Source organism: Zalophus californianus, chromosome 7, assembly GCF_009762305.2.
Source record: "Zalophus californianus isolate mZalCal1 chromosome 7, mZalCal1.pri.v2, whole genome shotgun sequence".
NCBI lineage: Eukaryota > Metazoa > Chordata > Mammalia > Carnivora > Otariidae > Zalophus > Zalophus californianus.
In genome coordinates, this window is record NC_045601.1 from 100,481,577 (window position 1) to 100,503,839 (window position 22,263).

At 39.1% G+C, this 22,263-nt stretch overlaps 1 protein-coding gene across 1 annotated transcript in view; it reads right to left on the reverse strand.

Annotated features, from left to right (window-relative positions):
• Positions 1-18,983: 18,983 nt before the first annotated feature.
• Positions 18,984-22,263, reverse strand: part of TFAP2D (transcription factor AP-2 delta) — a 52,720-nt gene continuing 49,440 nt past the window's right edge. The window contains exon 8 of the mRNA XM_035728641.1: positions 18,984-19,374. Within this exon, the coding sequence (XP_035584534.1) occupies positions 19,155-19,374 (220 nt within the window). The 3' untranslated portion in view covers positions 18,984-19,154. The remainder of the gene's footprint in view (positions 19,375-22,263) is intronic.

Sequence of the window (22,263 nt, forward strand, 5' to 3'; positions counted from 1 at the left end):
TGCCTTATAGTGACTAAAATATTTAGTGGGTAAGTTCATTTATTTGTTTTTTATTAGTTTATTTATTAGTTATTCAAGAAACATTTAAAAATACCTTTAAAAAACATTTTTAGGGCAGGAATAATTTTCCAGAGCCCCACCTCTATAAACAGTTTTTTTCCCAAACCTTGTTCATGCCAAACCTGTCAATGTGATATGCAGAAAGTTTTCTCAGGCTTTGCCCTTTGACCTCACTACCTGTTAGATCATATTTTCTTTCTTTTTTTCCTAAAGATTATTTATTTATTTATTTGCCAGAGAGAGACACAGCGAGAGAGGGAACACAAGCAGGGGGAGTGGGAGAGGGAGAAGCAGGCTTCCTGCGGAGCAGGGAGCCCGATGCGGGGCTCGATCCCAGGACTCTGGGATCATGACCTGAGCCGAAGGCAGACGCTTAACGACTGAGCCATCCAGGCGCCCTTTTTTTTTTTAAGATTTTTTATTTAAAGATTTTATTTATTTATTTGACAGAGAAAGACACAGCAAGAGAGGGAACACAAGCAGCGGGAGTGGGAGAGGGAGAAGCAGGCTTCCTGCAGAGCAGGGAGCCCGATGTGGGGCTCCATCCCAGGACCCTGGGATCATGACATATTTTCATATTTTTTTCACTCACGTGTACATATCTCCATCATCCACAAATACCCACGCCTCCCTTGTCCTTCCTTCAACTGTGGTTATCAGTGTTGGTGCCAATTTTCAATGAGGAAGATGAAAAGTAAAAGAAGTAAGAAGATCCAAATGTTCCTGCCGATCACAACTCCTTGAAGTATCCTGGTGTTGGAGACCCTTAGCTGCTTCTTGGCCACCACGAAGGTGAAACTGTAATTTGGGGAACAAATGAATGGGGAAAGAGGGGCCACAACAGGAGAGAAAGAAGGGTTTGCTGAGCAAAGTCATATACATAGCAGCTTGTGTCCTGGATAAGATTTAAAGGCAATATCACCTTAAATATTATATTAATTCTTATTTTTTATGGGACTAAGGGACTGGATCATATTCCATCTATGGTTGATTCCAACTTCAAATTCTCTAAGTAACTCCTCTTACCTTAGTGTTTGAGTGGTCTGATGTAACAGTCTTCATAAACAACATTTTCTGCCATCCCAGGCATTGCAGGGATAAGGTAGATGAGGTTTCTGTTCTCTTGTAGACTTTACAGTCCAGTAGAGATCATCAGTGAATATAGAAAATAGTAAATAAAGAATTATATGGTAACAGATGGCAACTTAAACTTATCATGGTGATCATTTCATAGCATATATAAATGTCAAATCACTATGTTGTACACCTGAAACTAATATAATATGGTATATCAACTATACTTAAAAAAATAGAAGAAAATGCAAATATCCTCTGATGAAAAAAAAGAATTATAATGTTGCCCCTCCATTTAGCTTTTGTTCATTTATTTGACCAACATTTACTGATGACCTACTCTGTGCCAGGTACCCCACCTCCATGGAGACAGGAAATAAATCATTCAACAAATAAATAACTTCAGATAGTGGTGAGTGCTATGACGAAAGTAAATATGGTCACATAATATGGATTGAATGGGAGAAGAATGTGTCCTGATTGGATCTAATTTGGTTGAGGATAGTTTTGGTAGTGGTGAGGGATATCACAGAATGCTTACCAAAGGATGTGATGTGTAAATTGAAGCCCAAAGGATTCAGAGGTGGGAGAGGGAAAGGGAAGGTGGGTAGAAAGCATTTCAGTATGTGCAAGATCTAGGTGCTACTACTTGCCTTCTCAGGTTGCTGAAAATGTGCGGAATCTTCCCAGGATCTCTGAGGAGTATGGTGGGTGGTGTGGCTGGGGAGGCTAGCAGGGCAAAAACAGCAGTCAATGGTCTCTATACCTTGTTTAGGTATTGGGACTTGTCATAAGAGTCATGGGAAACTAATATTCATTGAAATGGAATTGCTTCAAGTTTTAAGAAATATTTCCCAAATATGCGCTGGTACAGGGTGCCATTTTCTACCTTGTGAACTCTTACTTTGGGATTAGCAGAAACTTTTTTTTTTTTTTTTTGGTAAGAACCCTGTATTAAACACTGGTTTTCCAAAATACACTTTTAATTTCATTCATCTATTCATCATTATTTAAGTGAATACTTCATATAAGGCATTGTTTTGGGTGATGGGGATACATACATCCCTGAACAAAATATTTAAATTTCCCCACACGTGGAACTTCATTTGTAGGGACACATTGGAAGAGAATTCCTCAGGGGGTAGTTTTGTCAAGAACTGTAAATGGTATGAGATTGTACTTTATCTGGAAGCTAACAATGTAGCCCAAGACAGTTTCACAGAAGCTGGCAAAAGATAAGAGACTTCTAGGTCAGAGACAAAAGACTTTATTATTTGTGGTAATAGCTGTAGCCAGACTGTAAGCATCTGTGTCAGTTCCTAGGAGCCCAGGACAATGTGAAGAGAGCCAAGTTGACACCTATACATACAGTGGGTCATGTTATAAGAGAGGAAATCTAAGTTAATGAAACATAAATCTTTTATAAAGTGCAATAAAAAAAGAGCATGGCTCTCCTGTCCTCTAGCAGGAGATATCATCTCTGTTTTCCAAGACTTGGCAAACCTGCTCTTTGCTCCAGAGGGAGACACTACTTCTATTTTCCAGGCCTGTTCGCCATATGAACATCCTTGAGGAGCTAGTTCAGATGAAAGTAGTCAGTGCAGAAGATGTGTGGAAACACAAGAGACCCATGCAGATTTGTCTCCCAACAGGTTTGTCTTTGTTTTAGTCAACTCAAAGCATGGGCCATAGAATTATCATATGGCCAAAGTAAGACTGAAAGTTCATCTGCTTCTTTTATTAGAAATAGTATATCTGGATACATCCTTAGTGGGCCTACAGAGGTGAGCTGCATAGCTGGCTTCAGTGCATTAGAGCTGTACAGTTTAGTCCTGTCTACAGACATTTTCTCAGAGAGGCTAAGAGGTTTGAGGGTTCTATATACTCCCTTTTATGACTGCTTGGAGTTTTTTTTAACACCTTTTGGCATACTTCAAGGCTGCCTGTTCTGTTTATGTTGAATTTGTGTGCTTATATGAAATGAAAAGAATTAGGTATCATAAAATGTGCTCAGAAATAAGTTTCTCCTCAAAAATTCATTTGTAAAATGGTCAAGGCAGTAGTTCTTTTGGAGCTACAACCCCGAGATCAAGACCTGAGCTGAGGTCAAGAGTTGGACGCTTAACCAACTGAGCCACCCAGGCGCCCCAAGGTGGTAGCTCTCAAGAAATTGTCATGAAGACTTTTCTGGCCAAACTTTTTTTTAAAGTGAAATTCAATTAGCCAAAGTATATTACATCATTGGTTTTTGATATAATGTTCAATGATTCTTTAGTTGAATATAATACCTAGTGCTCATGATATAATGAGCCCCTGGCCAAACTTTTAATAGATATTTAAGATTGGGGGTCCTTTGGCTCCTTGCCAGTGCCGTTAAGTGATTTTCAATCTTATATATAGTATTTTAATTATGACTAATTACCTTTAACTCTAGCAGTCTAGTTAATTTGAAATTCAATATTACAATATTTTCATAGAACATATTTAGTTCTTTATGCAATAATTATTATGAATTTTTATTTCTTATTCTTTTTTAAAGATCTTATTTATTTATTTGACAGAGAGAGAGAAAGAAAAAAAACATGATTAGCAGGGAGAGGGGCGGAGGGAGAAGCAGTCTTCCCAAGGAGCAGGGAGCCAGACACAGTGTCCCAGGACCCTGGGATCATGACCTGAGCTGAAGGCAGATGCCCAACTGACTGAGTCACCCAGGTGCCCCATTATTATGAATTTTTAAAAGGAGAAATGCTACACTTGTGAAACATACGGAAACATCCAACTTTTTGGGTTGCCTGGATAAAAGTATTTTCAAAAATACTATAGGAGACAAGACCAATGATGTACTTAAGTAGGCATAGGATTTTTTAGAAAAAAAATCACACTTGAAAGATTCATTTTGTTTAAAACGGTTGCTCAATCCAAAGCAACATTCAACTTTAAACACTCTCTTTTTTTTGAAAAACAATTGCATGGTAAATCCAGAAGACTTTTACCTGAAGTATTTAAACAAGTGTAGCTTTTTCATTTTTTCTCTCAAAGATGATAGGGTTGGAATTCTTTTAAAAGATCTCATTTATTTATTTGAGAGAGAGCGTGAGAGAGCGTGCTCACACATACGCATGGGGGGAAGAGGAGAGGGAGAGAGAGAATCCCAAGCAGCCAAGCAGACCCTACACTGAGTGTGGAGCTGCCCTGGACCTGGGACTTAGTCTCATGTTCCTGAGATCATTACCTGAGTCAAACTCAAGAGTGGGTTGCTCACCCAGGCACCCCTGACCTTGTTTGTATGGAAAATTCAGTTCAGTTAAAACATTTGGCTATGTATGGTGATGGATGGTAACTAGACTTATCATGGTGATCATTTTACAATATATACAAATATGGAATCATTATGCTGTAGACCTGAAACTAATATAATGTTATATGTCAATTATATCTCAAATAAAAACAAAACAAAAACAAACAAAAAAACACTTGAGTATTGTTTCCAGAAATACTTGGAATGTGTCTAAAATTTCAAGTTCACTTTCTAAGAAATCCACACTGAAGATGGAAGATGATGTTGCTAATGTCTGCAACTCAATTGATTGTCAGAGCCACCATCAACAAGCATCCTCCCAGGACCTAGAAAACTTGGACACCAAAAGGAATGGCTCCTTGATGATCTTTGCTTGGGTGTCTACACTGAGGGCATCAGCAACCCTAGGTTTTGAAGAGGAGCATCATCTTGCTTACATCTGTGTCCCTGTGTCTGAGGGGTAGGGTGGGTGCTGAGGCCTGGGCAAATACTAGAGTCTCCCCTTGGGACCTTGCCAATGCTCCCTGTCCACCTGGTCCCATGGGCACATACTTGCTTTCCTCATAAGATTTTATTTTATTTTTAATATTATGTTCAGGTATATACAAATTCTATTTTGATTTTTAGAATATTGTAATTTGTTTGGACCCAATGTGAATTACACTTGTATCACAACCAATTCAAAACCCATTTCTACTCCATAGATCTTTAAATTTGGCACCAAAATTGTTTTTAGTATGATGAAATTCTCAGAAAATAAATTATATTTGTGTTATTACTGAAAAGGGATTTAAAAACACTTATTTCCAAGCTCTCCATATCACCCTTCTGCTTTCCAACTAGAAGCAAGCTGGAGGAAAAAAGAAGGAGTGGGAGAAGAGATCCAAAGGGTAGATGTTAAGAGACTTCAAGGACTGAAAACCTCAACTGGTTTCCCCGCTTTCTGGATTTAAAACCCTCAATGGCTCCCTATTGTATTTATGATGAAATATGGGATCTTCTGTGGGGCCACACAGCCCAGAACATTTCTTCAGCCTCATCTTCACCCCCATTCCTAGCTCACCTGCCACTGGCTTGCTGTAAGGCCACCTCACTGACCTCTGACCATTCCTATAAACTCCAAACTCTCTCCCCACTCAGGGGCTTCACATATGCTTTTCCTCCACCAGGAATGCTCTTTCTTTCCCCCTCGGACTGGTTAACTACTACTCAACCTGGACTTTCTTTCCCCCTCGGACTGGTTAACTACTACTCAACTACTAACTACTACTGGTTAACTACTACTCAACCTTCATGTCATTCTCCCATCCATTAGAGAGTTTTGCCCTCTCTCTCTTTGTCTAATCTCTGCCATTTTGTTTATTTATTAATTTTATAAAGTTATAGATAAATGAATATTTACTGTGAGTCAGGTATATGTTAAGTACTATACACGATTTATCTCTTTTAATTCTCCTTCTATTATTTATCCTACCTTACAAGATTTAGAAGGGCTTTAGAACTCCCCAGGGCACACAGCTAGGACTGGTTGAGCCCATATCCCAACTGACGCAGTCTGACTCCAGCACCCCCATCGTTCCTAACCCTTTGCAAAACTTCCTCCAGAATAATGTTCTCTGTGTGAGGCTCTCTGGTAAACAATTTGCATGTACTTGTTTAGTCAAGCCTCACCACAGTCCTGGAAGGTAGTACTATTAGTATAATCATCTTTATATCACAGATAAAAAAACAAGGACTGGAGACTAATTTGCCTTAGGTTATACCCAATTTGAAAGCGCATATTTGCACAAGCAAAAGACCTCACTGGAAAGTGGCCAAGCCAAGGTCACCATCGAGACAACTTGATTCCAGTTTCTACTTTAAACCAGTCCTATATATGGCCCCCAGTGCTGCTCTCTGACTCTGGCTCCATGGGTGTAATTTTGTTTAGCACCACATACCTAGCACAATGCTAAGGTAGGAGGACTAAATCAACATGTATTTGTCCTATGAATGAAAAGATGGTGTTAGTCTTTTCAATCATGGTTGGAAATTTTGCTTGCTTAAATTATTCTCCAGAAATTTATAAATACATTTGTTATACTAAACTGTTGGAATGGTTTCCCCCATTTGACCACTGGTCCAATGCTTTTGACAACTCTATGGAGCATTTCAAATAGACAAATCAAAATCATCTTCTCACTCAGAGCAAACGTGAGGCATCCTTCCTTGCTTCCTCAGTTTTTCGAAAAGGATGTCAACCTGTTAACAGTTTTGAATTGGCAACTGTACAAGTTACATATTGCTGGGTAACAAACCACCCCAAAACTTAGTGGATGTTAACAGCAACTATTATTTCTTATAAGTCTGAGGGTTGCCGGGGCCAACCCAATGATCTGAGTTCAGCTCCATTGTGCTTGGATGGTTTTCCTCATGCATCTGGCTTGAGCAGGTAGGCATGAGCAGGTGATCACCTGGTAGGTTGCCTGATGGCTCCTCTCTTTTCCACAAAGTCCCTTCTTTTCCAGTTAGTTAGTCTGGATTTGTCCTCTAGACAGAGGCAGGAATTGAAGGGGTGGAGGAGGGAGAGAGAGGGAGAAAGGGAGAAAGAGAACAAGCAAGTGCTTTTTCAAGGCTCTGCTTGCATCGAGTTTGTTACTTTCTCATTAGCTAAAGAAGGCCACATGGCTAAGCCCAGAGTTGGTGTGGGAGGACACCACCGAAGGGTGTGAGTACAGGAAGGTGGGAAAAACTAGAACCATCAGAATATCAATAAGCAAAATGTCAAATAGTATTTACCTTACCTAGAAGGACAATTTTAAAGTCACTGCAACCCAATATCCATTAGAAGTTCAGCTGAGAGGAATAGTCTTCTTAAAGTCCTGACTGATGGATATCAGTTAGTTACTCTAATTCTAACCCAGGATTAAGTCAGTCCAGTAGAGGGCTGAGTAACTGGCCAAAAACGGTCTTGTTTTCACTGAACTATGTTTTGATATAATGCCATTTGTCTAAGAAACAGTCCTTTTTTTGGACCTATTATAGTGGTTCTTAATGGACAAAGCATGGCAGGGGGCATGGCCTCCAGGGACAGTTAGCAATGTCTGGAGACACTTTTGGTTATCACAGCTGGGGGAGCAGTGCTACTGTCATTAAATGGAGAGAGTCCAGGAATTGATGCTAAATACCCCATAATGCACGGGACATACCCGCACAGCAAATAATTACCCAGCCAATATGTCAAGGGTGCTAAGGTTGAGAAACTCCAGTCTGCTGAAAGAATGTTGTCCTTGGACCTTTTTCCAAGGATTCCTTTGAAAATTCTTTTTGCCCTCTAAGTGTCAGAAATAGTTGTATTTCTGCTGAGCAAATGTTTTGGCTTAATCTTCAACACAAATATAGTGAATTGGATCAGTGATCAACTTTTCCATTTTTCAATGGCTACTGGAAAGCTTAGAGTTAAGGGGTGCCTGGGTGGCTCAGTTGGTTAAGTGTCTGACTTGATTTCAGCTCAGGTCAAGACCTCAGGGTTGTGAGATTGAGCCCTGTGCCAGGCTCCGTGCTAGGCATGGAGCCTGCTTAAGATTCTCTCTCTCCCTCTCCCTCTGCCCCTTCCCGCCCAAACAAAACAAAACAAAAAAACAACAAAAAAAGAAAGCTCAGAGTTAAGTTTGTTATACACCTGTATGTAGCAAATACTCATAATTCTATTTTTAGTAGCCTCATTTCTGACTCTATTTTTATTACTTTACCATTTATTTGCCTTTTTATTTCTCAGCTATTTCTAATTTATAGTATTTTATTATTTACATAAGTTCCTGAAAGCTGTATTAAATCTTAGTTTTGAAGAGTCTAGAAACATAAATGAATAAATGCATAAAATAAAATAAAGTACTTCTAGTCTGTGATCAAGACTTACTTAACAATAAATACATAATGAGAATTGCTCCTTAGATCCACTGGAAATGAGCATGAGATCTCAGGTCCAGGACTTGAAATTAATACGAATCTTGAAGAAACAAGACCAACAAAGACAAAGGACTGAAAAAGATTTAAAGTTCTAGTGCCCAATGTATGGAACATCTTCTAATAGATAGTTAGCATAGTGACTGGCATATACCAAGTTCTCAGTAAATATTTGTTGAATGGGGGCATCTGGGTGGCTCAGTCGTTGGGCGTCTGCCTTCAGCTCAGGTCATGATCCCAGGGTCCTGGGATTGAGCCCTGCATCGGGCTCCCTGCTCAGCGGGAAGCCTGCCTCTCCCTCTCCCACTCCCCCTGCTTTTGTTCCCTCTCTCACTGTCTCTCTGTCAAATAAATAAATGCAATCTTTTAAAGAAAATATTTGTTGAACGAAAGAATGAGTTTAACTGGTCTCCATTCTGATAAAGGCTGTCTGAAAGGATTTTATTTTAAACATTTCTGGGTTCAAGAAAGTCTTGTTGATTAAATATGATTTGCTGCTGATGATTAGAATTTTAGCTTAACCCATTTGCAAGGAAATCCAGAATTTCCAAAGTTATCATTATGCGTTCCAGGAGTTATATGTCCATATGTCAATTAAATACACGCTTTTATATAATGCAAGTTTAGCCAGACAACAGGGAGAAAACATACACAGTGTGCCCAGAGCCCAGGGGTGTTTTTTCCTCCCTGTTCTAAGGAAGTCACAGGCAATCTTTTCCAAATCCCTTTCCATAAAACCATTACAACAGTCTTCTGTCTCAAAGTCTTTATAATAGCTTTATAACCTCTAGGATAAAAGACTATAATTTCCAGTGGAATTCTGTCATTCATTAAGAAAACAAAAACTTATCCACTCTAAAATGGAAGTTAACTAATTAGAGAAAACATTTATGAAGCCAGAAAGGAAACACAGCCTTTCCATACCCCCTCAGCTACCCTTAGGAAAAACAACAACAACAACAACAAAAAAACCCCAAAAAAACACCTCTACTGTGTTAGTAAATAGGCTTCAAATAGATAATTAGGATAATTAAGAACAATAAGCATTTATACCGATTTCAGTGCTGTTTGAGGATATAATTTGTACAAAGAATGCTTTGCTGTAGATGAGACAATAAGTTGTCAGTTTTATTTTCCATTACTCTTTTATTTAAAACTGTAGTTTTAACAATGTGCTTCCAGGATTTATATGCTGGAGACTTGAGTGTGATAATGACTTTCTGTGTTAATGCATGAGATGTTTTGCGCCTATCAGTTTCTATTCTGGCACTGTGAATCTGAAAACACTCCTAGGCTTCCAGTAATTTATGACTGTCACCATTCCTTCCAGAGCATATGACGTATTTTCTCTATAGAACTTGGACTGGCATTGAATTTCATATTCATTCGTCTCTCAGTCATTCCTGCCAGATAGGAATTTGCCAGGTAGGTACTGGGCTAGTTGCTGGAATTACAAAGATTGGCAAGATACATGGATTCCCTCTTCAAAACTTAATGATACTTAGTATTAACAATTCCATGGGGGCACCTGGCTGGTTCAGTCAGAAGACCATGGTACTCTTCATCTCGGGGTTGTGAGTTCGAGCCCCACATGTGGTGCATCTTAAATAAATAGAACTTAAAAAAAAAAAAAAGCAACACAGGGGGCACCTGGGTGGCTCAGTCATTAAGTGTCTGCCTTCTGCTCAGATCATGATCCTGAGGTCCTGGGATCGAGCTCGGCATCTGGGCTCCCTGCTCCGCAGGAAGCCTGCTTCTCCCTCTCCCACTCCCCCGGCTTGTGTTCCTTCTCTTGCTGTCTCTCTGTCAAATAAATAAATAAAATCTTAAAAAAAAAAAAGCAACACAATTCCACTATTTGCAGTAATATATTAACAGCTAACATCATTTTGGCCCTTACTATGTCTCAGGCACTGTTATTATTGTTTTACATTGAAAATTTAATTTAATTCTTGTAACAACCCGATGATGTAAATACTATAATCATCCTCATTTTACAGTTAAAGCAACTGGGGATCATCTAATAGGAAAGATAATTAAATAAATGATTATTAAAAAAAACTTTAATAAGTGACATGCCTAGGATAAATGGTAGTAGGGGAGCACAAAGGAGAAAAAAGCAACTTGGTTTAGAGAACGAGAGAAGGCCTCTTTAGTAGGAAGAATTCTAAAGATGAACTTCCAAGATTTCCCATCTAATCCCCAGGACTCTGAATATAATGTAGTATCACATTCATAATTACATTACAACTTAGGGGATAAAGGAATTTTGCAGATGTAATTAATGCTACTGATAAGTTGGCTTTTAGTAAATCAAAAGGGAGATGACACAATTTAATCATGTGACCCCCTTAAAAGCAGAAGTTTTCTCCACCTGATAGCTGAAGGGCAAGTCAAATTCACTGCTGATTCAGTGCACTGTTGCTGGCCTTGAACATGGAGGGGGCCATGTGATAAAGAACTGAGGGGAGTTTGGGCGCTCTGAGTGACTCCTGGCTGACAACCAGCAAGGAAAGGGGGCCTTGGTTCTACAACCACAAGGAAATGAATTTTGCCAACCACTTGAGTGAGTTTGGAAGTGGATTCTTCCCTCGAGGCTCTATAGATAAGAGCCCAGCCTGGCTGTTATCTTGAGTTCAGTCTAATGAGAGACTAAGCAGAGACCCAGTTGGGCCAGACTGCACTTGTGACCTATACAAATGGCACTAATAAGTGGATGCTAATTTAAGCCACTAAGTTTGTAGTTATATGTTATGTAGCAATAGAAAACTCATATAGTTGCACTGAATTAGTGACTTTTAAGCTGATACCTAAAACATAAGTAGAAGCTGGCTTGGTTAAGGAGGTTAGGTAGAACCTAATGTTCCAGGCTAGTTTCAGGAATTCAAAGAAGCTTGACGTGACTGGACCATGGAGTGTGTATGTGGTGGGCCAGAGGAGGGAATACGATGAGGGAAGCCTGGATATAAGTAAGATAAAGCTGGAGGAAGCTGGAGGAGGGGGCAAAGGCCAGGTTAGAAGGATATTACAAATCTTCTGGAAGAGTTTGACTTTATTTGAAGGGAACAGCAAGCCTTGGAGAGTTTTATTTAGGATGTGCAAATCGGAGTTACTTTTTAGAATGATTTTTCTAAGGAAGAGCAGGATTATAGGCAGGAAAGCCAATTAGAAGGCTATTGCAATAATGCAGTCAAGAACTGATGTTGTCTTGAACCAGAAAAATGGCTGCTTCATACAGCTGATCATTAGGTCCTGAAAAATTAATTTATTATAATATTATTGTATTAATTTGTCAGAACCTAGTGATTAACTGTAGGAAGGGGTAGAGATAGGGGAATATTTAAGCTAACTCACAGGTTTACACCTTAGGCAACTGTATGAGGGCATCATTAACATAAATGGAAAACTTAGAAGGAGGAAGATTGAGACTGAGGGAGGGGATTGATTAGAAATCCCTATTTTGAGGGCACCTGGGTGGCTCAGATGGTTAAGCGTCTGCCTTTGGCTCAGGTCATGATCCCAGGGTCCTGGGATCGAGTCCCGCATCAGGCTCCCTGCTCCTTGGGAGCCTGCTTCTCCCTCTGCTTCTCTCTCCCTCTGTCTCTCATGAATAAATAAAATCTTTAAAAAAAATCCCTATTTTGATATATGTTGATATATATCTATATCTATATCTGTATATTTGAAGATACTGTTTTTCATAAGGAGATACCCATAGAAAATTGATTACATGGATCTGGAGTGCAGCAGTAGTCTGGGATGAAGATATGGGTTTGTAATTCACCAGCATTGTGTTAAGCTAGGCTAATGAATAGCAGCAAATAGACACTCCTGCCCAACCCACAATTTCAGTGGCTTAACATACTAGAAGTTTAGGTTGGAGTAACATGTACTTCTCTTCCACATGGTCATTCAGGGATCCAGGTACTTCCTATCTTGTGTTTCTGACATCACTAAGACAGTGGTTCTTAACTAGAGTGATTTTGTCCCCCAGGAGACATTTAGCAATGTCTGAAGATAATTTTGACTGTCACAACTAGGAGAGACGCTACTGGCATCTAATGCACAGAAGCCAAGGATCTGCTAAACATCCTACAACACGCAGGATAACCCCTCTCAATCAGGAATTATCTGGCCCAAAATGTCAGTAATGCCAAGGTTGAGAATCTTTGCCCTAGGGACTCATTATCATCTCATGCAGCTGGTAGAAGAGGACGTAACATGGAGGCAAAGTACATGGCTGGTTTTCATTTGTAAACTCTTTGTATCAAATATCACTTCCACTCCCCCACTGAAAAGAACTTAAGCACATAGCCACAAACAGCAAGAAATGCTGAGAAATGTAATCTAGGAAAGGGGTTAGCAAACTACAGTCTTCAGGATCAAGCCAACCCAATACCTATTTTTGTAAAGAAAGATTTCTTGGAAGAGTCACATGCATTTGTTTATAGATTGTCTATAGCTACTTTCAGGCTAGAATGGCAGAGTTGATTAGTTACAGCAGAAACCATATGGCCTGCATTACCTAGAATATTTACTACCTGGCCCTTTACAGAAAAAGTTTACCAACCCCTGGATAGACATATACCCTGGATAAAGATAAAATGGACTTGGTTAGATGGCTCTTGGTCTTCGCCACAAGTAAAGACATAATACAAGGTGCTATTGCCCAGGGAGAGTGTGTGGGGTGAGAAGATAAAAGATCCCAGTGTTTATGCACCTTATTAACTTTTATTGACTGTAAGAACATCCTGATTGGACTTGGAACACTAAACAGAAATATCACCGTAAGGTCCTTGCTCCAAATACCTCTTGACATGAATGAAATAATTGAGGAAATACAACGTTAAGGGAAGAATAGCTTTGAAACTTACATCAGGCTTTGGCAATAACTCACATGTACACGTTTACTTGTTTTTATTCTTTTCTGCCTCTTATGGGGATTATTATTTCAAATTTTCCTACATGTCTTGTTCCTTTTGAATTCTCTGTGATGCAGATGGGAAGTAGCTCAAGTATAGTTTTTAAGTGTAGTAGTTATGAATGTCTGTCTGCCAATTTGGATATATGAGAAATGTCACTTTTTTCTGTGACGTGATATAATTTTTATATGTGAGCCTTCATTTTAAATGTGGCAGAAATTTAATCTTCTTCCATTTAGGGTCTTCTTAGTCCATTTAGGGTCTAATTCTTATATGTGAGCCTTCATTTTAAATGTGGCAGAAAGTTAATCTTAGTCCATTTAGGGTCTTCTTGGGTTGCATCGATGTCCCACAGGTGGGGGAGGAGGGCTTATGGAGAACCATGTTGTGTGGAGGAACATATGGTCTGTATCTTTGTCTACTGATGCTTCATCTACTGGCACCTGCAGAGAAGCCCACTCTTGTGTATTGTGGGAGGCTGGGGTGGAAGTCTGCAAGCCATCTTTCTCACAACCCTTTGCCAGCTGGCTTCTAATTGTACTCTGACAATGGTAGGAATTCAAAGGAAGGAGGAGGTAAAAAGAATGCTCCATATAGTTCTCGTTTCTGTCAACTTCCCTTGAGCAGAAGCAGAAGGTTCTGGCTCCAGCCCCCAACCTCCTGAGTTAGCTGTGCTCTATCCCTTCAGAGGTACCACCAGCATCAGTTTCTGAGGTTCAAGTAACAACCGTGGAGAGGAGGGATGTCTCAGGATTTCCCAGAGGCAGGTAACCTCACCTCCTTCCTTGTGTCCTTCCATCTATAGGGGTGGTCACTGCTTTTTTCAATTCCTAATATTTGGGTGATTCCATGTCTCATTTTTCATTCTTCCAGTCTTCTAACACCTGGCCAACCTATTCTCTTTAATAAATCCATTCTCCTTGAAATCCCTAGCAGGTTTCTGTTCTCCTAAACAAACGCTAACTGATGTGCCTGGATTCCCATCTGGTCTTTGGCACATGTCTTAGGTTTCTCCCGGGCGCGCTCGTGTCCAACCTATGAGGACTCTGTATGTTTGTTGGCTGCCTGGGTTGCTCCTGCGGGCACCTAAAATATCCCCTTGCTGATGCATCCCTCTGGCGTGCGGGAATTCCTGCTGCTTTGTTGCCTGCTTGCACCCACATTGTCCTGGTACCTCTGCACCATGTTGAAGAGAAGCTCTTTGGGAGAATGCCTGCAGGGCTAAGATCCATCGGCCTACACACACAGCACATAGACAGCTCTGCTGTTTCTGCATTCTGCTGGGAGTTCTTCCTCCCTGGCCTTTCCTCTGGGATGGGGACATATTTCCCTCTGCCCCCAACCTCACCCCCAGGACATGGTCCATTCTTTGAGAAATCAATCATAGCTGAGCTTCCTTACTTTTTGTCTCCTTCTTTCCCCAACATAGGGACTATTTTCTGGTCTCGTGTGTGTGTGTGTGTGTGTGTGTGTGTGTGTGTGTAGGAAAGAAAAAGCTCCTGACTGAGATGCTTTTAAACCTCAATTCCTCCTTAGGGCCTAAGATTTTTAAAACTGCAAACTTATACAAAAGTTCAACTCTTTTGTTACCTGCATTCCATCAGGTCACATTCCTGCCTTGAGGCAGTACAGACAAAATGTTAGCTGCCCAAAGATGGGGGAGGAAGGTAGGAATAACCAGAAATACAAGGTGCATCTGTCAGTTTTCAAAATAGCATCCTGCCCCAGATATTTTTAATTCACCCAGAACCATAATGTCTCTTTTCCTAACCATCTTTCCCTGTCCCTGATCGTAATCCCCACCCCTCTAGTCTTTCCCCCTCCTCCCCAATTTCCTGGATGGTGCACCAGTTTGTGTTGGGGCAACTTGTGCACATTTTCACTATGACACTTACCATATTCTAACGGCTGGACTCTTCACAGAGGACTGTGAGAAGCTTGCAAAGAAAAAAAAAGGTTCTATTTTACTCTGTATTTACAGCCTCTAGGACAGAGCGGGGCATATAGAAAGTGTCCAATAAACTGGGGATAAACTGATTTCTTGATTTTAAAAATTGTTTGTCCGAACTAAGTATTAGAGACAATAGCTAACATTCACATAGCACTAACTATGCCCTATTTGCTCTTAGCAGATGGGATGCATTAACTCTTTGGTTTTGACAGTAAATATGGGAGTAGGGATCTATTATTGTCCTCCCTTTACAGAGGGGGAAATGGGCGTACAGAGAGGTCCCGCACTTTGCCTTGCCAAGGTCACCCAGTAGCAAGTGGAAAAAGCCATGATTTGAACCAGGTTATTTGGCTTCAGAGTCTATGCTCCTACTCACTAGGGCCAGGCCACGCTTATTGACTTGGCTTTTATAAGGACATGGCGTGCTCCTTGTGTAAAGGATTCTGATACATTTTTTAAATTGCACTGCTCTAAAATGCCTCCGAGGCATAAAAGAAAGAACATATAGGGAAATGGAATTATGTTATTTTACTTACCATTAACAAGGATAATTTACTGATACATTTACCTTAAAAGCACCAGGTGACAGAAGGTCAAATTCCTATCACTGTCACAGTAGGGTCAGGATGCTCATAGGTGTGCTAAAGCGTCATGTTCTGTCCCAGACATTAAAGAGAATATACCCTCAAAGAAGGAAAAGGAGAAAGGAACTGCAAAGCCAGAAAGAATTATCCCTATTTTAAAAGCATCTGAAAAGAAGGGAGCAGGAGAATAGACTAGGAATCTTGCCAAGGGCTCTGATCTTTCCAGAGGAGATAAATATAGAGTAATTCAGTTTCATTTATTTTTCTAGAACCACTAAACTTAAGTCAAATGGTAACTCTAATGAAATAGCCATGGAGATGGCATTTAAATTGGTTACTGAAACAGCCTTAGACATTTATTTTGATGGGAATTTGGCTTAATCTTTCACAAGTTTAAATATAGAAATTGTACATTTATTAATTGTGATTGAGTATGAAATTTGGACAATTTTTCTGGGCAAGTAATAGTTAACCTGAAAAACTTTTCCATTGCTTTATTATCTCTTATAACACTGAAAATCAAATTTTTATGAGTTGCCTTCCTTTACTATAAATTATGATATTGATTATAACTTCACTTTTGTTAAAATTCGGATACCTACCTAGCGTTCTTTATTGTTCTATACTGAGTATATCTACTTGAAACTAATGTGATATAGTGAAAATGTTATCTTATTCAAATAAAAAGAGCTATTTATAAATTACTATGGAAAAAGCAAGCCAGATTGAAACACTGAGTATTGGGGAAAAAAAAAAAAGTAATAGGTCCTTTGGCCCATTTTGGACAAAGAACACACACACATTCATTTACTCATTTATTTAAAAAGTGTTGAGTACCTATTATGTACAAGGCAAAAGCTGGTATGTTAACAATGTCTGTTAGAATATGATATTAAATGACTCTAAACATGACCAGTCCATCAACTCATTTATGGCTTAATGGCTGGTTAAGTTAAACAATGGGTGCTGTCCCTTTAAGGCTCTTAAGACACCCAGAATCCTGGTAAATAATATGCACTGTAGTTATTTATAGCTATACTTTTGTTTCAGAGGCTAATAGATAATAACACCCCATTGAGGTGTTAAGAACCCCAGCTAGTCACAACTATGGGTGGAGAAAGTGGTACTATAAGCCAGATCTAATTTTTCATCTGATTATTGGTGAACATTTGACATGGTATATAACTACATTAAATATCTAGCAGATATCCGTATCAAAATGCCATATTAAATACATATGTAATTGTTAATAATAAAAGGAGTAAAAGAAAGCTAATGTGGAAATTTCATTAAGGAAATATTAGTAGCCCATATTATCTGTATAGAGCCTTCCTATTATTTATTAAACTGAAATATTCATCATTTTTGTTTCATGTGTATATTTTACAACATGGGAAATTTCATGTAAAATGGAATCATTTACTTTGTGATGAAATTTGGAACTGCAGCAGAATTCCTGCTTTGTTCTATTTTATTTCAAAACTTTTTAATCCATGAATAATGGTAAAATTTAAAAAATGGAACTAGATAAACACATGAAATCACAATTCATTACTTTTACATTTATTTTAAGCTCTTCTATGGTATAACTATAAAACCCCTTTATCATAGAATTCCTTAGTAGTGTCTTCTCTTAACTGAATTTAGTTTAGAAAATTTAGAGTTTCATTGATTCTGTTTCTTTTCTGTGCAAGATTGAAGATAAAGATCAAATAATTTTAAGAATTATTGTTAGGTAAAAATATTTCGTGTGCTCTCTCCATGAAAAATCTCGAGCAATTTCCTCTCAATTAAAAATAATACTAATATTTCCCATGGGATTATAATATGGCAGAGACTTTTTGAAAGTAATTGAAATGCATTAGTAAGAGGACGATATTTTCATGCTGAACTTGTATCTGTAGTCCAGATATTATTAAAATAATTATTTTCATAGACGATGACCTACATCTTTATTTGCCCAGAAGTCTGAAAATTGTTAACAATAGAAAGGTCAGTACAATGTGGTACCAAACAGGTTTCTTGACACATTCAGGTTTAAATGGACCAAACTTTCATTCAATTAGCCCAGGGCTTTTGCAGCCAGGAACCTCTTGTTTTCAGTGTCTTAACTAAAGGACAATGAAGGTATAAGAACAAGCTATAAAAGAAGGATCTTAAAAGCAAAAGTCTTCTCTGATCATCCTGGTTTTGTTTTCTTTATTGAATGCAGACCCCAATGCTTCTGTGCCTCTAAAGGTTTAGAACACAGCCATGAGGCATGTTGAAGAAGCATAAAGATAGAAAAAGAACGGCTCTCACTGTAACCACACAATCATTGGCCACTAGCGCTTCAAGGAGCCTTCACGAGTCCCCTGGGCTCCCCTCTTGTCTCTGAGGGGCAAGGGTTCCTGGAAACATCACTGTTCCTATTCCCATGCTTTTCCAGGCAGAACAATAGCACTGCTTTCCTTCGGGAGCCCAAGAGTGGCAAAGCTACCCTTTACTGTGTCCATCCTGCCCCAAGCCACTGAGTGCGAATCTATTTCCTTGAACTGTTAGGTTGGGGATGTGAAGAAAATGAACAGAAGAGTGCATCTCTTAGCTCTTCCATATTATGCTGTCTCTTCTTAGTTATGGGTTGGGGGAGGTCCTAGGGTGGGGTGGGAATGCTCACACATAAAGAGGGCAGAGTTTTCTGGAATTTTTAAGTACCACCAAGGCACCGGTAGTTAAGTGGGCTAGGGGTGACCAAAATTTTAGGATTTCTGTCAATCCATAGGACAAAGATTCGTGACTGCCCTTTTCAGTTCCCAAAGCATTTATTGATGGATTGTTTGCCAGACTGGTCTATTTAATGGAAAGAGGCACTCTTCTGTTACCAGGGGATTAAGTGAAGAAACACTGGAGCTGTAAGCACTGGTGGCGAATTCCAGTTGGTCATGCTTTCTAATCCCTAACTACATAGTTGGATAAGAAAGTGCATCAGTTAGACGTGAAAAAGCATGTGCTGCCCCTCCAGAGTCCAGAAGTGCTTAAAAACTGTGATGTATAGAATCCGGAACAATAAGTTACGTGCACAAAAAGAGTTTATCATAACATAAAATTAAAAAGTGACAATTTCATCACACGGTTACACTGCTGTTTTCCTTTTTTTTTTTTCTTTTTTTGGGGGAGTTTTGTCCTTTTTGTTTCATTTTTCATTTCCATTTTTGTTTTTTATGGAGGGTTGGGGGAGGGTAGAGATGTGGTCCACTGAAGATTAATCACCCTCAATGATATATATATTAGAAAAAATATCAGCAGCAAGACTCTCTAGAAATAGATTCTGTTTGATGTAGCTAGTCTGTCTTTTCTGTTTTGCCCTCTTTCACGGCAGCCTCTGAAGTTTTCCGCAGGGGGGCTTTCTCCGAGTTGGCATGTCCTTGGCCAGAATCCGCCGCTCCGCCATTTTTGTGGGTAGTGTGTTTTTCCAAGTAGTTCAGCATCTCACTGAGGACTGTTTGGAAAGTGCTTAGGGCTGCACATATTGCTGGAGTCCCAAAGCCATGAGTGATCAAACTGGAAATGAGAAGTGGTAGGGAAAAAGAGATGAACAACTTACAGTATGTTACAGAACAAGTATTTGATCCAGAACATTCAATGAAACAGGACAGATAGAACACAAGTCAATGTATTGCTTTTGACCATAAGAAATTCAGGATGCATTTAGAAGATTTGTCACTGATAGACTTGATATACACTAATGATCAGCCAGCCTAAGTAATTAACACATGATTTGGCTCTGATTCTCTCTCTCATTAAAAAAGCCAACAAATTACAACTTTCTGTGTGTGGGGATCATCTCATTTTTAAGAATGACCTATCTGCTGGTATGAGCACAGATCACACAAGCCTGAGTAGGCTTGATGGCTAGCTGTTCCTCTAACTTCATTCTTCTCTTCTTCATAGTAACAAAGTTTTATCTGGGTACACGGTCATCTAGCTGGAGACTACATTTTTAAGCTTTCCTTGCAGTTACATTTGGACGTGGGACAAACTTCCCACAATAGAACGTGAGGGGAAGTGTTGGATTTGATTCCTACCTGCTTAAAAGGAAATTGAGTGACTTTTATTTTTCTCTCAAAATAGTTAAGCAGCTCTGCAGATGAAGATAATCACCTTGGTGGAGGGGGAGGACAGAACAAGACTGAAGAAACCCACTCAGCTTCAGGGTCCTCAATGAGAGAAAAATAAAAGTCTATCTTATGTAAGCCACTCTATGTTTGGGTTTTAACAGCTAACTAATTAACTAATAATCAGAAATAATGAGAAAAATGTAGGGAGTGTTGTTGGCAACTTCAGCACAGGTAACCCTTCCAGTCATGACAAATATCATCTCTAGCTGAGCAAATACGTAATTGCAGATTCACTCTTGTGAACAGAAACCGCCTCCTCCCTCAGCTTGTTCATTTGGTCAATTGTTTCTGAAGTGAAACTCTGCCAGGTTGCTTCCCATAATTAATACCTTGTAATAATATAGAAAGATATTCTTGACATATGTTATGCATATGTTATAATGTATACAACATAGTATACATTCAATAAACAGAGCTATTAACTGCTCACAAGTCCTAGTATCATTGTTATGACATTTGCAGTTTTTACTCATCCTCCATAATATGTTAACTAGCTTGTTACCCCTCGTAAGGTATATAATCTTTAGGAGCAAAAATAAGGAGATTTTAAAACAATGCAAATGAAGGACAAACGGTCCAAGGTAGCCTGCTGATATGCCAGAGTGGTGATAATAACAGGATCTATCACATGGAATTGCTTATATTAGTCCATAAAAAGGGCTCAGGATGATGCCAGACCTATAGGAAGTGTTCAATAAATGGTAGATATTGTTGGCTATGGGATATTCATGGTAAGAGCAAAATTTTCTGCATGTCTCACATTATACTCCACAGGTTGCTAGCATCTTTCATCTGAACATTTTACAAAGCCTGCTCTGTGCCTAAGTCATAGCAACATATATTACAAAGGAAAGTCTTCAGTCTTCAATTATTTAGAAAATAAGAATGATTAGTGCTTAGACAACTATGCTTGCCAAAATCTGAAGTATAAGACATCATCATAGTTCAAGCATCTGCATATCTTTGCTACAGTATCTTGCATTGCTGAGCTGGAAAACTGACCTCAGCTCCATTTCTCAATGAGAGAACTAGAAGGGAATCCATATGCTTTAAGATCTATCAGGGAATCTGGACAACAAACGGAATTGATTGGCGTGGTGGAAGAATTAATCATGGCTCCATCCACAAAGACAACTGAGTGAAGCCATTCATTAATGTCAAAATGCTTGGCTCTGGTTACAAACTGTCTTTCTTGCTCATGCTTTATTCCTGTTTTGAGCTCCTTGTACCCACTGGATGAATTTTATTTTCCTCTATAGTGCCATGTCCTCTTGGTGGGGACCAGCCTCTTTATCTATGGCAGAGTATGCAGAATTTAGTTTCACTAGGTTAAATATTAAAGTTAATAAGCCAGTATTTGAATTTTGAACATATGCCAGGCCCTGTTCTATGTGCTTCATTCTGTATCACCTTCTATAATCCTGGAAACAGCACTAAAAATGAGGTACTATTTCCATTTTTAGAGATGAAGACACTAATGCGCAGAGGTAAGTAATTTGTCTGAGAAATCTAATATTCTGTATTGCCTCTGTGCTTATGTTCTCAGGATGTGGGCGTGTTTTACTTTTTTTTTTTTTTTTTAAGAAAAGTCACATTCTGTTGGCAGTTTTAGCTTAGTTTCTCAAATTTTGTTCTGTAGGCAGATTTGTAGGCCTGGAAGGTGAGAATTTTTCTTACTCTTCTAAGATCGGGGTTTTGAAAAATCAAGTACAAAATGAGTAGGCCTATAGAAATGCTTTAATTCTCCATGTGGAGAAGAGGTGTCCCCATAATGAAAGATTCTTAAGCTGGTCTCCTTTCTTGGCTGATGGCCTTGCTTGCTTCTATACAATGCACTATTGTTAGCAGGATGACCGTCATCTCTGCCTGCACTGAGAACCAGGCATGCCAAGTCTTCACACTGGCTCTGACTTTAGGCACTTTGTGATCTGGAAGAAGTTATTTAGCTTGGTAAGATGACAGTGGTCTGACTAGGACATCTGCAAGTTCTTTCCAACCCTAACCTTCAATCCACAGGTGCTAATGCTCTTTTTTAAAACCCAGGACATGGAGAGAAGGTTATGGATATTGGAAGACCACTGGGCTGAACAGAGAAGTCTAAAATTGATTGTGGAATCTTCAACACGAGAAAAGTAACTGTTTATGTTGTATACCTGAAACTTAATATAACATTATATGTTAATTACACTTAAATAAGAATAAACAAAACTTTAAAAAAAGTAAAGTAACTGCTTGAAATGTTATCTTTCAACATGGGAAACCACGTAAATTG